This window comes from Oncorhynchus nerka, linkage group LG10, assembly GCF_034236695.1.
Source record: "Oncorhynchus nerka isolate Pitt River linkage group LG10, Oner_Uvic_2.0, whole genome shotgun sequence".
Taxonomy (NCBI): domain Eukaryota; kingdom Metazoa; phylum Chordata; class Actinopteri; order Salmoniformes; family Salmonidae; genus Oncorhynchus; species Oncorhynchus nerka.
This window is the reverse complement of record NC_088405.1, coordinates 9,357,246-9,372,493: the sequence shown is the minus strand read 5'-3', so window position 1 is coordinate 9,372,493 and position 15,248 is coordinate 9,357,246. Positions and strand designations below refer to the sequence as shown.

At 45.1% G+C, this 15,248-nt stretch overlaps 1 protein-coding gene across 3 annotated transcripts in view; it reads left to right on the top strand.

Moving 5' to 3' along the window:
* Positions 1–15,248, top strand: part of pald1a (phosphatase domain containing paladin 1a) — a 174,798-nt gene that overhangs the window by 75,834 nt on the left and 83,716 nt on the right. For all 3 annotated transcript variants that reach the window (XM_065022967.1, XM_065022966.1, XM_065022965.1), the window contains 4 exons: positions 6,892–6,987; positions 11,008–11,142; positions 12,950–13,066; positions 13,231–13,410. In XM_065022967.1, the coding sequence (XP_064879039.1) occupies positions 6,892–6,987; positions 11,008–11,142; positions 12,950–13,066; positions 13,231–13,410 (528 nt within the window). The remainder of the gene's footprint in view (positions 1–6,891; positions 6,988–11,007; positions 11,143–12,949; positions 13,067–13,230; positions 13,411–15,248) is intronic.

Sequence of the window (15,248 nt, the reverse complement as noted above, 5' to 3'; positions counted from 1 at the left end):
TCCTTGATGTCTGTATCTTCTAGGGAGCTATAAGACTACTGTCTGACTCCTTGATGTCTGTCTCTTCTAGGGAGCTATAAGACTACTGTCTGACTCCTTGATGTCTGTCTCTTCTAGGGAGCTATAAGACTACTGTCTGACTCCTTGATGTCTGTCTCTTCTAGGGAAGCACGACCAAAGACTACTGTCTGACTCCTTGATGTCAGTCTCTTCTAGGGAGCTATAAGACTACTGTCTGACTCCTTGATGTCAGTCTCTTCTAGGGAGCTATAAGACTACTGTCTGACTCCTTGATGTCAGTCTCTTCTAGGGAGCTATAAGACTACTGTCTGACTCATTGATGTCAGTCTCTTCTAGGGAAGCACGACCAAAGACTACTGTCTGACTCCTTGATGTCTGTCTCTTCTAGGGAAGCACGACCAAAGACTACTGTCTGACTCATTGATGTCTGTCTCTTCTAGGGAAGCAAGACCAAAGACTACTGTCTGACTCATTGATGTCTGTCTCTTCTAGGGAAGCAAGACCAATGACTACTGTCTGACTCCTTGATGTCTGTCTCTTCTAGGGAAGCACGACCAAAGACTACTGTCTGACTCATTGATGTCTGTCTCTTCTAGGGAGGCAAGACCAAAGACTACTGTCTGACTCATTGATGTCTGTCTCTTCTAGGGAAGCAAGACCAATGACTACTGTCTGACTCCTTGATGTCTGTCTCTCCTTGGGAAGCACGACCAAAGACTACTGTCTGACTCCTTGATGTCTGTCTCTTCTAGGGGGCCATACCAGACTACTGTCTGACTCCTTGATGTCAGTCTCTTCTAGGGAGCTATAAGACTACTGTCTGACTCCTTGATGTCAGTCTCTTGTAGGGAGCTATAAGACTACTGCCTGACTCCTTGATGTCTGTCTCTCCTAGGGAACTATAAGACTACTGTCTGACTCCTTGATGTCTGTCTCTTCTAGGGAACTATAAGACTACTGTCTGACTCCTTGATGTCTGTCTCTTCTAGGGAAGCACGACCAAAGACTACTGTCTGACTCCTTGATGTCTGTCTCTTCTAGGGAATCACGACCAAAGACTACTGTCTGACTCCTTGATGTCTGTCTCTTCTAGGGAAGCACAACCAAAGACTACTGTCTGACTCCTTGATGTCTGTCTCTCCTAGGGGGCCGTACCAGACTACTGTCTGACTCCTTGATGTCTGTCTCTTCTAGGGAGCTATAAGACTACTGTCTGACTCCTTGATGTCTGTCTCTTCTAGGGAGCTATAAGACTACTGTCTGACTCCTTGATGTCTGTCTCTTCTAGGGAGCTATAAGACTACTGTCTGACTCCTTGATGTCTGTCTCCTAGGGAAGCACGACCAAAGACTACTGTCTGACTCCTTGATGTCTGTCTCTTCTAGGGAAGCACGACCAAAGACTACTGTCTGACTCCTTGATGTCTGTCTCTCCTAGGGAAGCACGACCAAAGACTACTGTCTGACTCCTTGATGTCAGTCTCTTCTAGGGAGCTATAAGACTACGGTCTGACTCCTTGATGTCAGTCTCTTCTAGGGAAGCACGACCAAAGACTACTGTCTGACTCCTTGATGTCTGTCTCTTCTAGGGAAGCACGACCAAAGACTACTGTCTGACTCATTGATGTCTGTCTCTTCTAGGGAAGCAAGACCAATGACTACTGTCTGACTCCTTGATGTCTGTCTCTTCTAGGGAAGCACGACCAAAGACTACTGTCTGACTCATTGATGTCTGTCTCTTCTAGGGAAGCAAGACCAAAGACTACTGTCTGACTCATTGATGTCTGTCTCTTCTAGGGAAGCAAGACCAATGACTACTGTCTGACTCCTTGATGTCTGTCTCTCCTTGGGAAGCACGACCAAAGACTACTGTCTGACTCCTTGATGTCTGTCTCTTCTAGGGGGCCATACCAGACTACTGTCTGACTCCTTGATGTCAGTCTCTTCTAGGGAGCTATAAGACTACTGCCTGACTCCTTGATGTCTGTCTCTCCTAGGGAACTATAAGACTACTGTCTGACTCCTTGATGTCTGTCTCTTCTAGGGAACTATAAGACTACTGTCTGACTCCTTGATGTCTGTCTCTTCTAGGGAAGCACGACCAAAGACTACTGTCTGACTCCTTGATGTCAGTCTCTTCTAGGGAAGCACGACCAAAGACTACTGTCTGACTCCTTGATGTCTGTTTCTTCTAGGGAAGCATGACCAAAGACTACTGTCTGACTCCTTGATGTCAGTCTCTTCTAGGGAAGCACGACCAAAGACTACTGTCTGACTCCTTGATGTCTGTCTCTTCTAGGGAATCACGACCAAAGACTACTGTCTGACTCCTTGATGTCTGTCTCTTCTAGGGAAGCACGACCAAAGACTACTGTCTGACTCCTTGATGTCTGTCTCTTCTAGGGAAGCACAACCAAAGACTACTGTCTGACTCCTTGATGTCTGTCTCTCCTAGGGGGCCGTACCAGACTACTGTCTGACTCCTTGATGTCTGTCTCTTCTAGGGAGCTATAAGACTACTGTCTGACTCCTTGATGTCTGTCTCTTCTAGGGAGCTATAAGACTACTGTCTGACTCATTGATGTCAGTCTCTTCTAGGGAAGCACGACCAAAGACTACTGTCTGACTCCTTGATGTCTGTCTCTTCTAGGGAAGCACGACCAAAGACTACTGTCTGACTCATTGATGTCTGTCTCTTCTAGGGAAGCAAGACCAAAGACTACTGTCTGACTCATTGATGTCTGTCTCTTCTAGGGAAGCAAGACCAATGACTACTGTCTGACTCCTTGATGTCTGTCTCTTCTAGGGAAGCACGACCAAAGACTACTGTCTGACTCCTTGATGTCTGTCTCTTCTAGGGAAGAATGACCAAAGACTACTGTCTGACTCCTTGATGTCTGTCTCCTAGGGAAGCACGACCAAAGACTACTGTCTGACTCCTTGATGTCGGTCTCTTCTAGGGAAGAATGACCAAAGACTACTGTCTGACTCCTTGATGTCTGTCTCTTCTAGGGAAGCACGACCAAAGACTACTGTCTGACTCCTTGATGTCTGTCTCTTCTAGGGAGATATAAGACTACTGTCTGACTCCTTGTTGTCTGTCTCTTCTAGGGAGCTATAAGACTACTGTCTGACTCCTTGATGTCTGTCTCTTCTAGGGAGCTATAAGACTACTGTCTGACTCCTTGTTGTCTGTCTCTTCTAGGGAGCTATAAGACTACTGTCTGACTCCTTGATGTCTGTCTCTTCTAGGGAAGCACGACCAAAGACTACTGTCTTTTTAAAAAAAAAAATATTTATTTCACCTTTATTTAACCAGGTAGGCTAGTTGAGAACACCTTTATTTAACCAGGTAGGCTAGTTGAGAACACCTTTATTTAACCAGGTAGGCTAGTTGAGAACACCTTTATTTAACCAGGTAGGCTAGTTGAGAACAAGTTCTCATTTGCAACTGCGACCTGGCCAAGATAAAGCATAGCAGTGTGAACAGACAACACAGAGTTACACATGGAGTAAGCAATTAACAAGTCAATAACACAGTAGGAAAAAAAATGGGCAGTCTATATACAATGTGTGCAAAAGGCATGAGGTAGGCGAATAATACAATTTTGCAGATTAACACTGGGGTGATAAATGATCAGATGGTCATGTACAGGTAGAGATATTGGTGTGCAAAAGAGCAGAAAGGTAAATAAATAAATAAAATAAAAAAACAGTATAAAAACAGTATGGGGATGAGGTAGGTGAAAATGGGTGGGCTATTTACCAATAGACTATGTACAGCTGCAGCGATCGGTTAGCTGCTCGGATAGCTGATGTTTGAAGTTGGTGAGGGAGATAAAAGTCTCCAACTTCAGCGATTTTTGCAGTTCATTCCAGTCACAGGCAGCAGAGTACTGGAACGAGAGGCGGCCAAATGAGGTGTTGGCTTTAGGGATGATCAGTGAGATACACCTGCTGGAGCGTGTGCTACGGATGGGTGTTGCCATCGTGACCAGTGAACTGAGATAAGGCGGAGCTTTACCTAGCATGGACTTGTAGATGACCTGGAGCCAGTGGGTCTGGCGACGAATATGTAGCGAGGGCCAGCCGACTAGAGCATACAAGTCGCAGTGGTGGGTGGTATAAGGTGCTTTGGTGACAAAACGGATGGCACTATGATAGACTGCATCCAGTTTGCTGAGTAGAGTGTTGGAAGCCATTTTGTAGATGACATCGCCGAAATCGAGGATCGGTAGGATAGTCAGTTTTACTAGGGTAAGCTTGGCGGCGTGAGTGAAGGAGGCTTTGTTGCGGAATAGAAAGCCGACTCTTGATTTGATTTTCGATTGGAGATGTTTGATGTGAGTCTGGAAGGAGAGTTTGCAGTCTAGCCAGACACCTAGGTACTTATAGATGTCCACATATTCAAGGTCGGAACCATCCAGGGTGGTGATGCTAGTCGGGCATGCGGGTGCAGGCAGCGATCGGTTGAAAAGCATGCATTTGGTTTTACTCGCGTTTAAGAGCAGTTGGAGGCCACGGAAGGAGTGCTGTATGGCATTGAAGCTCGTTTGAGGTTAGATAGCACAGTGTCCAATGACGGGCCGAAAGTATATAGAATGGTGTCGTCTGCGTAGAGGTGGATCAGGGAATCGCCCGCAGCAAGAGCAACATCATTGATATATACAGAGAAAAGAGTCGGCCCGAGAATTGAACCCTGTGGCACCCCATAGAGACTGCCAGAGGACCGGACAGCATGCCCTCCGATTTGACACACTGAACTCTGTCTGCAAAGTAATTGGTGAACCAGGCAAGGCAGTCATCCGAGAAACCGAGGCTATTGAGTCTGCCGATAAGAATATGGTGATTGACAGAGTCGAAAGCCTTGGCGAGGTCGATGAAGACGGCTGCACAGTACTGTCTTTTATCGATGGCGGTTATGATATCGTTTAGTACCTTGAGCGTGGCAGAGGTGCACCCGTGACCGGCTCGGAAACCAGATTGCACAGCGGAGAAGGTACGGTGGGATTCGAGATGGTCAGTGACCTGTTTGTTGACTTGGCTTTCGAAGACCTTAGATAGGCAGGGCAGGATGGATATAGGTCTATAGCAGTTTGGGTCCAGGGTGTCTCCCCTTTGAAGAGGGGGATGACTGCGGCAGCTTTCAATCCTTGGGGATCTCAGACGATATGAAAGAGAGGTTGAACAGGCTGGTAATAGGGGTTGCGACAATGGCGGCAGATAGTTTCAGAAATAGAGGGTCCAGATTGTCAAGCCCAGCTGATTTGTACGGGTCTAGGTTTTGCAGCTCTTTCAGAACATCTGCTATCTGGATTTGGGTAAAGGAGAACCTGGAGAGGCTTGGGCGAGGAGCTGCGGGGGGCGGAGCTGTTGGCCGAGGTTGGAGTAGCCAGGCGGAAGGCATGGCCAGCCGTTGAGAAGTGCTTATTGAAGCTTTCGATAATCGTGGATTTATCGGTGGAGACCGTGTTACCTAGCCTCAGTGCAGTGGGCAGCTGGGAGGAGGTACTCTTGTTCTCCATGGACTTCACAGTGTCCCAGAACTTTTTGGAGTTGGAGCTACAGGATGCAAACTTCTGCCTGAAGAAGCTGGCCTTAGCTTTCCTGACTGACTGCGTGTATTGGTTCCTGACTTCCTGAACAGTTGCATATCACGGGGCTATTCGATGCTATTGCAGTCCGCCACAGGATGTTTTTGTGCTGGTCGAGGGCAGTCAGGTCTGGAGTGAACCAAGGGCTGTATCTGTTCTTGGTTCTGCATTTTTTGAACGGAGCATGCTTATCTAAAATGGTGAGGAAGTTACTTTTAAAGAATGACCAGGCATCCTCAACTGACGGGATGAGGTCAATGTCCTTCCAGGATACCCGGGCCAGGTCGATTAGAAAGGCCTGCTCACAGAAGTGTTTTAGGGAGCGTTTGACAGTGATGAGGGGTGGTCGTTTGACTGCGGCTCCGTGGCGGATACAGGCAATGAGGCAATGATCGCTGAGATCCTGGTTGAAGACAGCGGAGGTGTATTTGGAGGGCCAGTTGGTCAGGATGACGTCTATGAGGGTGCCCTTGTTTACAGAGTTAGGGTTGTACCTGGTGGGTTCCTTGATGATTTGAGTGAGATTGAGGGCATCTAGCTTACATTGTAGGACTGCCGGGGTGTTAAGCATATCCCAGTTTAGGTCACCTAACAGAACAAACTCTGAAGCTAGATGGGGGGCGATCAATTCACAAATGGTGTCCAGGGCACAGCTGGGAGCTGACTCCTTGATGTCTGTCTCTTCTAGGGAGCTATAAGACTACTGTCTGACTCCTTGATGTCTGTCTCTTCTAGGGAGCTATAAGACTACTGTCTGACTCCTTGATGTCTGTCTCTTCTAGGGAAGCACGACCAAAGACTACTGTCTGACTCCTTGATGTCTGTCTCTTCTAGGGAAGCACGACCAAAGACTACTGTCTGAATCCTTGATGTCTGTCTCTTCTAGGGAAGCACGACCAAAGACTACTGTCTGACTCCTTGATGTCTGTCTCTCCTAGGGAAGCACGACCAAAGACTACTGTCTGACTCCTTGATGTCAGTCTCTTCTAGGGAGCTATAAGACTACTGTCTGACTCCTTGATATCAGTCTCTTCTAGGGAGCTATAAGACTACTGTCTGACTCCTTGATGTCAGTCTCTTCTAGGGAGCTATAAGACTACTGTCTGACTCCTTGATGTCAGTCTCTTCTAGGGAGCTATAAGACTACTGTCTGACTCCTTGATGTCTGTCTCTTCTAGGGAGCTATAAGACTACTGTCTGACTCCTTGATGTCTGTCTCTTCTAGGGAAGCACGACCAAAGACTACTGTCTGACTCCTTGATGTCTGTCTCTTCTAGGGAAGCACGACCAAAGACTACTTTCTCCACAGAGCCATCCAGAGCCTGGAACGTTATTTCTACCTGATTGTGTTCAACGCGTACCTCCATGAACAGGTATGGCGTTGTCCCAAATGGTTCCCTATTCCCTTTATAGTGCACTACTTTTTACAAGCGAGTATTATCTTTCACACATACATACAGGCCAATGTTATTTAGCATTGACTGAGCTGGTTTTCTGTCTGTCATTGTTTGTGCTTTGAGATGACAAGTGTCCTGTTTTTACCAAATACATCTCAATCTTTATTTCCTGTTTTTACCAAATACATCTCAATCTTTATGTCCTGTTTTTACCATGGCTAACAGACATCTCCATCTTTATGTCCTGTTTTTACCATGGCAAACAGACATCTCAATCTTTATGTCCTGTTTTTACCAAATACATCTCAATCTTTATGTCCTGTTTTTACCATGGCAACCAGACATCTCAATCTTTATGTCCTGTTTTTACCATGGCAAACAGACATCTCAATCTTTATGTCCTGTTTTTACCATGGCAAACAGACATCTCAATCTTTATTTCCTGTTTTTACCATGGCAAACAGACATCTCAATCTTTATGTCCTGTTTTTACCAAATACATCTCCATCTTTATGTCCTGTTTTTACCATGGCAACCAGACATCTCAATCTTTATGTCCTGTTTTTACCATGGCAAACAGACATCTCAATCTTTATGTCCTGTTTTTACCAAATACATCTCAATCTTTATTTCCTGTTTTTACCATGGCAAACAGACATCTCAATCTTTATTTCCTGTTTTTACCATGGCAAACGGACATCTTAATCTTCATGTCCTGTTTTTACCATGGCAACCAGACATCTCAATCTTTATTTCCTGTTTTTACCATGGCAAACAGACATCTCAATCTTTATGTCCTGTTTTTACCATGGCAAACAGACATCTCAATCTTTATTTCCTGTTTTTTACCATGGCAAACAGACATCTCAATCTTTATTTCCTGTTTTTACCAAATACATCTCAATCTTTATGTCCTGTTTTTACCATGGCAAACAGACATCTCAATCTTTATGTCCTGTTTTTACCATGGCAAACAGACATCTCAATCTTTATGTCCTGTTTTTACCAAATACATCTCAATCTTTATGTCCTGTTTTTACCATGGCAAACAGACATCTCAATCTTTATTTCCTGTTTTTACCATGGCAAACGGACATCTTAATCTTCATGTCCTGTTTTTACCATGGCAACCAGACATCTCAATCTTTATTTCCTGTTTTTACCATGGCAAACAGACATCTCAATCTTTATGTCCTGTTTTTACCATGGCAAACAGACATCTCAATCTTTATTTCCTGTTTTTTACCATGGCAAACAGACATCTCAATCTTTATTTCCTGTTTTTACCAAATACATCTCAATCTTTATGTCCTGTTTTTACCATGGCAAACAGACATCTCAATCTTTATGTCCTGTTTTTACCATGGCAAACAGACATCTCAATCTTTATGTCCTGTTTTTACCAAATACATCTCAATCTTTATGTCCTGTTTTTACCATGGCAAACAGACATCTCAATCTTTATGTCCTGTTTTTACCATGGCAAACAGACATCTCAATCTTTATTTCCTGTTTTTTACCATGGCAACCAGACATCTCAATCTTTATTTCCTGTTTTTTACCATGGCAACCAGACATCTCAATCTTTATGTCCTGTTTTTACCATGGCAAACAGACATCTCAATCTTTATGTCCTGTTTTTACCAAATACATCTCAATCTTTATGTCCTGTTTTTACCATGGCAAACAGACATCTCAATCTTTATTTCCTGTTGTTACCATGGCAAACATACATCTCAATCTTTATGTCCTGTTTTTACCAAATACATCTCAATCTTTATGTCCTGTTTTTACCAAATACATCTCAATCTTTATGTCCTGTTTTTACCATGGCAAACAGACATCTCAATCTTTATTTCCTGTTTTTACCATGGCAAACAGACATCTCAATCTTTATTTCCTGTTTTTACCATGGCAAACAGACATCTCAATCTTTATTTCCTGTTTTTACCATGGCAACCAGACATCTCAATCTTTATGTCCTGTTTTTACCATGGCAAACAGACATCTCAATCTTTATTTCCTGTTGTTACCATGGCAAACAGACATCTCAATCTTTATTTCCTGTTTTTACCAAATACATCTCAATCTTTATGTCCTGTTTTTACCAAATACATCTCAATCTTTATGTCCTGTTTTTACCATGGCAAACAGACATCTCAATCTTTATTTCCTGTTTTTACCATGACAAACAGACATCTCAATCTTTATTTCCTGTTTTTACCAAATACATCTCAATCTTTATGTCCTGTTTTTACCATGGCAAACAGACATCTCAATCTTTATGTCCTGTTTTTACCATGGCAAACAGACATCTCAATCTTTATGTCCTGTTTTTACCATGGCAAACAGACATCTCAATCTTTATTTCCTGTTTTTACCAAATACATCTCAATCTTTATGTCCTGTTTTTACCAAATACATCTCAATCTTTATGTCCTGTTTTTACCATGGCAACCAGACATCTCAATCTTTATGTCCTGTTTTTACCAAATACATCTCAATCTTTATGTCCTGTTTTTACCATGGCAAACAGACATCTCAATCTTTATTTCCTGTTTTTACCATGGCAACCAGACATCTCAATCTTTATGTCCTGTTTTTACCATGGCAAACAGACATCTCAATCTTTATTTCCTGTTTTTACCAAATACATCTCAATCTTTATGTCCTGTTTTTACCATGGCAAACAGACATCTCAATCTTTATGTCCTGTTTTTACCATGGCAAACAGACATCTCAATGTTTATTTCCTGTTTTTACCATGGCAAACAGACATCTCAATCTTTATGTCCTGTTTTTACCATGGCAAACAGACATCTCAATCTTTATTTCCTGTTTTTACCATGGCAACCAGACATCTCAATCTTTATGTCCTGTTTTTACCATGGCAACCAGACATCTCAATCTTTATGTCCTGTTTTTACCATGGCAAACAGACATCTCAATCTTTATGTCCTGTTTTTACCAAATACATCTCAATCTTTATGTCCTGTTTTTACCATGGCAACCAGACATCTCAATCTTTATGTCCTGTTTTTACCATGGCAACCAGACATCTCAATCTTTATGTCCTGTTTTTACCAAATACATCTCAATCTTTATTTCCTGTTTTTACCATGGCAAACAGACATCTCAATCTTTATGTCCTGTTTTTACCATGGCAACCAGACATCTCAATCTTTATGTCCTGTTTTTACCAAATACATCTCAATCTTTATTTCCTGTTTTTACCATGGCAAACAGACATCTCAATCTTTATTTCCTGTTTTTACCAAATACATTTCAATCTTTATGTCCTGTTTTTACCATGGCAAACAGACATCTCAATCTTTATGTCCTGTTTTTACCATGGCAACCAGACATCTCAATCTTTATTTCCTGTTTTTACCATGGCAAACAGACATCTCAATCTTTATGTCCTGTTTTTACCATGGCAAACAGACATCTCAATCTTTATTTCCTGTTTTTTACCATGGCAAACAGACATCTCAATCTTTATTTCCTGTTTTTACCAAATACATCTCAATCTTTATGTCCTGTTTTTACCATGGCTAACAGACATCTCAATCTTTATGTCCTGTTTTTACCAAATACATCTCAATCTTTATGTCCTGTTTTTACCATGGCAAACAGACATCTCAATCTTTATGTCCTGTTTTTACCATGGCAAACAGACATCTCAATCTTTATGTCCTGTTTTTACCATGGCAAACAGACATCTCAATCTTTATGTCCTGTTTTTACCATGGCAAACAGACATCTCAATCTTTATGTCCTGTTTTTACCATGGCAAACAGACATCTCAATCTTTATGTCCTGTTTTTACCATGGCAAACAGACATCTCAATCTTTATGTCCTGTTTTTACCATGGCAAACAGACATCTCAATCTTTATGTCCTGTTTTTACCATGGCAAACAAATACATCTCAATCTTTATGTCCTGTTTTTACTAAATACATCTCAATCTTTATGTCTGTTCTGTGGTGTTGCAGTTTTCTCTTGGCTTTGCGTCCAACTTCAGCCAGTGGCTGTGTGCTCACCCCTGGGTGTACCGCCTGCTGGCCTGTATGGACCTATCAGAACTCTCCGCTCCGCCTGATCTCGTCACCAAGGGAGCCCGCGTTCTGGTGAGAACCTCCCACCAAATGACATCACACTCAGTCAGACCCACTGCAGGACATGGAACCCAGTCAGACCCACTGCAGGACATGGAACCCAGTCAGACCCACTGCAGAACATCACACTCAGTCAGACCCACTGCAGGACATCACACTCAGTCAGACCCATTGCAGAACATGGAACCCAGTCAGACCCACTGCAGGACATGGAATTCAGTCAGACCCACTGCAGAACATCACACTCAGTCAGACCCACTGCAGGACATCACACTCAGTCAGACCCATTGCAGAACATGGAACCCAGTCAGACCCATTGCAGAACATGGAACCCAGTCAGACCCACTGCAGAACATCACACTCAGTCAGACCCATTGCAGAACATCACACTCAGTCACACCCACTGCAGGACATGGAACCCAGTCAGGTCCACTGCAGGACATGGAACCCAGTCAGACCCACTGCAGAACATCACACTCAGTCAGACCCATTGCAGAACATCACACTCAGTCAGACCCATTGCAGAACATGGAACCCAGTCAGACCCACTGCAGAACATCACACCCAGTCAGACCCACTGCAGAACATCACACTCAGTCAGACCCACTGCAGAACATGGAACCCAGTCAGACCCACTGCAGGACATGGAACCCAGTCAGACCCACTGCAGGACATGGAACCCAGTCAGACCCACTGCAGGACATGGAACCCAGTCAGACCCACATCACACTCAGTCAGACATGGAACCCAGTCAGACCCACTGCAGAACATCACACTCAGTCAGACCCACTGCAGAACATGGAACCCAGTCAGGTCCACTGCAGGACATCACACTCAGTCAGACCCACTGCAGAACATGGAACCCAGTCAGACCCACTGCAGAACATCACACTCAGTCAGACCCACTGCAGAACATCACACTCAGTCAGACCCACTGCAGAACATCACACTCAGTCAGACCCACTGCAGAACATGGAACCCAGTCAGGTCCACTGCAGAACATGGAACCCAGTCAGACCCACTGCAGAACATCACACTCAGTCAGACCCACTGCAGGACATGGAACCCAGTCAGACCCACTGCAGGACATGGAACCCAGTCAGACCCACTGCAGAACATCACACTCAGTCAGACCCACTGCAGAACATGGAACCCAGTCAGACCCACTGCAGAACATCACACTCAGTCAGACCCACTGCAGAACATGGAACCCAGTCAGACCCACTGCAGGACATGGAACCCAGTCAGACCCACTGCAGGACATGGAACCCAGTCAGACCCACTGCAGGACATGGAACCCAGTCAGACCCACTGCAGGACATGGAACCCAGTCAGACCCACTGCAGAACATCACACTCAGTCAGACCCACTGCAGAACATGGAACCCAGTCAGACCCACTGCAGGACATGGAACCCAGTCAGACCCACTGCAGGACATGGAACCCAGTCAGACCCACTGCAGGACATCACACTCAGTCAGACCCATTGCAGAACATGGAACCCAGTCAGACCCATTGCAGAACATGGAACCCAGTCAGACCCACTGCAGAACATCACACTCAGTCAGACCCACTGCAGAACATCACACTCAGTCAGACCCACTGCAGAACATGGAACCCAGTCAGACCCACTGCAGAACATCACACTCAGTCAGACCCACTGCAGAACATGGAACCCAGTCCATGTTTGTTTGCCTTGTGTAATGAATACAGTCACTGGAAATCTAACTCATTATCTTATTGACTTACTGTGTGTGTGTGTGTGTGTGTGTGTGTGTGTGTGTGTGTGTGTGTGTGTGTGTGTGTGCGTGTGCGCGCAGGTTGCTCATGAGTACCTGTCTCCAGACATACTCAGCACAGTGAAGGAGATGAAGGTGGCTAACTTCAGAAGAGTCCCCAAGATGCCTGTCTACGGCATGTCACAGCCTACATCAGAGGTACGCTCGACACCAAGCCCGTAGCGCCTATCACATCTGCTCAAACGTCCAAAATGCTCGTTTCATCCGTTTTCTCTTTAGCAGACATGACTTTTGAAGTCGTCCCCAGTTGATCCTGTACGTTTGTCTGTGAAGCTGAACTGAACGGGTTGTGTGTTCTGTAGGCGACGGGTGCTGTGTTGACCCACCTGACGGATGAGAAGAGGAAGTACAGCCACGTCCTGTGGGTCAACCTGCAGGAGGAGCTGGTTCTGGAGGGGAACGGACAGATCTTCACCCCCAGAGAACCGTCCTGTATGGGGCAACACATCCCTGTCCCCGCCACAGACCCCACGCAGATAGAGGTACTATACACTATATATACAGCAGTAGCCCTTCACATTAGTGGATTAGGCTATTTCAGCCACACCTGTTGCTGACAGGTGTAACAAAATCGAGCCCACAGCCATGCAATCTCCATAGACAAACATTGGCAGTAGTATGGCCTTACTGAAGAGCTCAGTGACTTTCAAGTGCGTAGCGCGTAAAAATAGTCTGGCCTCGGTTGTAACACTCACTACCGGGTTCCAAACTGCCTCTGGAAGCAACATCACCACAAGAACTGTTCGTCAGGAGCTTCAAGAAATGGGTTTCCATGGATGAGCAGCCGCACACAAACCTATGATCACCATGTGCAATGCCACCTGTCGGCTGGAGTGGTGTTAAGCTCACTGCCATTGGATTCTGGAGCAGTGGAAATGCGTTCTCTGGAATGATGAATCACACTTCACCATCTGGCAGTCCAAAGGACGAATCTGGGTTTGGCGGAGGCTAGGAGAACACTACCTGCCTGAATGCATAGTTCCAACTGTAAAGTTTGGTGGAGTAGGAATAATGGTTTGGGGCTGTTTTTCATGGTTCGGGCTAGGCCCCTTAGTTCCAGTGAAGGGAAATCTTAATGCTACAGCATACAATGACATTCTATACGATTCTGTGCTTCCAACTTTGTGGCAACAGTTTGGGGAAGGCCCTTTCCTGTTTCAGCATGACAATACCCCTGTGCACAAAGCGAGGTCCATACAGAAATAGTTGGTCAAGATCGGTGTGGAAGAACTTGACTGGCCTGCAGAGCCCTGACCTCAACCACATCGAACACCTTTGGGATGAATGGGAAAGCCGACTGTGAGCCAGACCTAATCACCCAACATCACTGCCCCCGACCTCACTAATGCTCTTGTGGCTGAATGGAAGCAAGTCCCCACAGCGATGTTCCAACATCTAGTGGAGAGCCTTCCCAGAAGAGTGGAGGCTGTTATAGCAGCAATGTTCCAACATCTAGTGGAAAGCCTTCCCAGAAGAGTGGAGGCTGTTATAGTTGCAATGTTCCAACATCTAGTGGAAAGCCTTCCCAGAAGAGTGGAGGCTGTTATAGCAGCGATGTTCCAACATCTAGTGGAAAGCCTTCCCAGAAGAGTGGAGGCTGTTATGGCAGCGATGTTCCAACATCTAGTGGAAAGCCTTCCCAGAAGAGTGGAGGCTGTTATAGCAGCAACATTCCAACATCTAGTGGAAAGCCTTCCCAGAAGAGTGGAGGCTGTTATAGCAGCAACATTCCAACATCTAGTGGAAAGCCTTCCCAGAAGAGTGGAGGCTGTCTTGGCAGCAGAGGGGGGAACAAATCCATATTAATGCCTAAGATTTAGGAATGAGATGTTTGAATAGCAGGTGTCCACATACTATTGGTGTACTAACACATCCATGTCCTCACCCCAGACCTCATGCACACAGAGGTACTACCTAACCCTAACCCCCTACACACGCAGAGGTACTACCTAACCCTAACCATAACCCCATACACAGAGGTACTTCCTAACCCTAACCCTAACCCCACACACACAGAGGTACTACCTAACCCTAACCATAACCCCACACACAGAGGTACTACCTAACCCTAACCATAACCCCACACACAGAGGTACTACCTAACCCTAACCATAACCCCATACACAGAGGTACTTTCTAACCCTAACCCTTACCCCAACCCCACACACATAGAGGAACTACCTAACCCTAACCCCACACACACAGAGGTACTACCTAACCATAACCCTAACCCCACACACATAGAGGTACTACCTAACCCTAACCCCCCACACACAGAGGTACTACCTAACCCTAACCCCACACACACAGAGGTACTAAC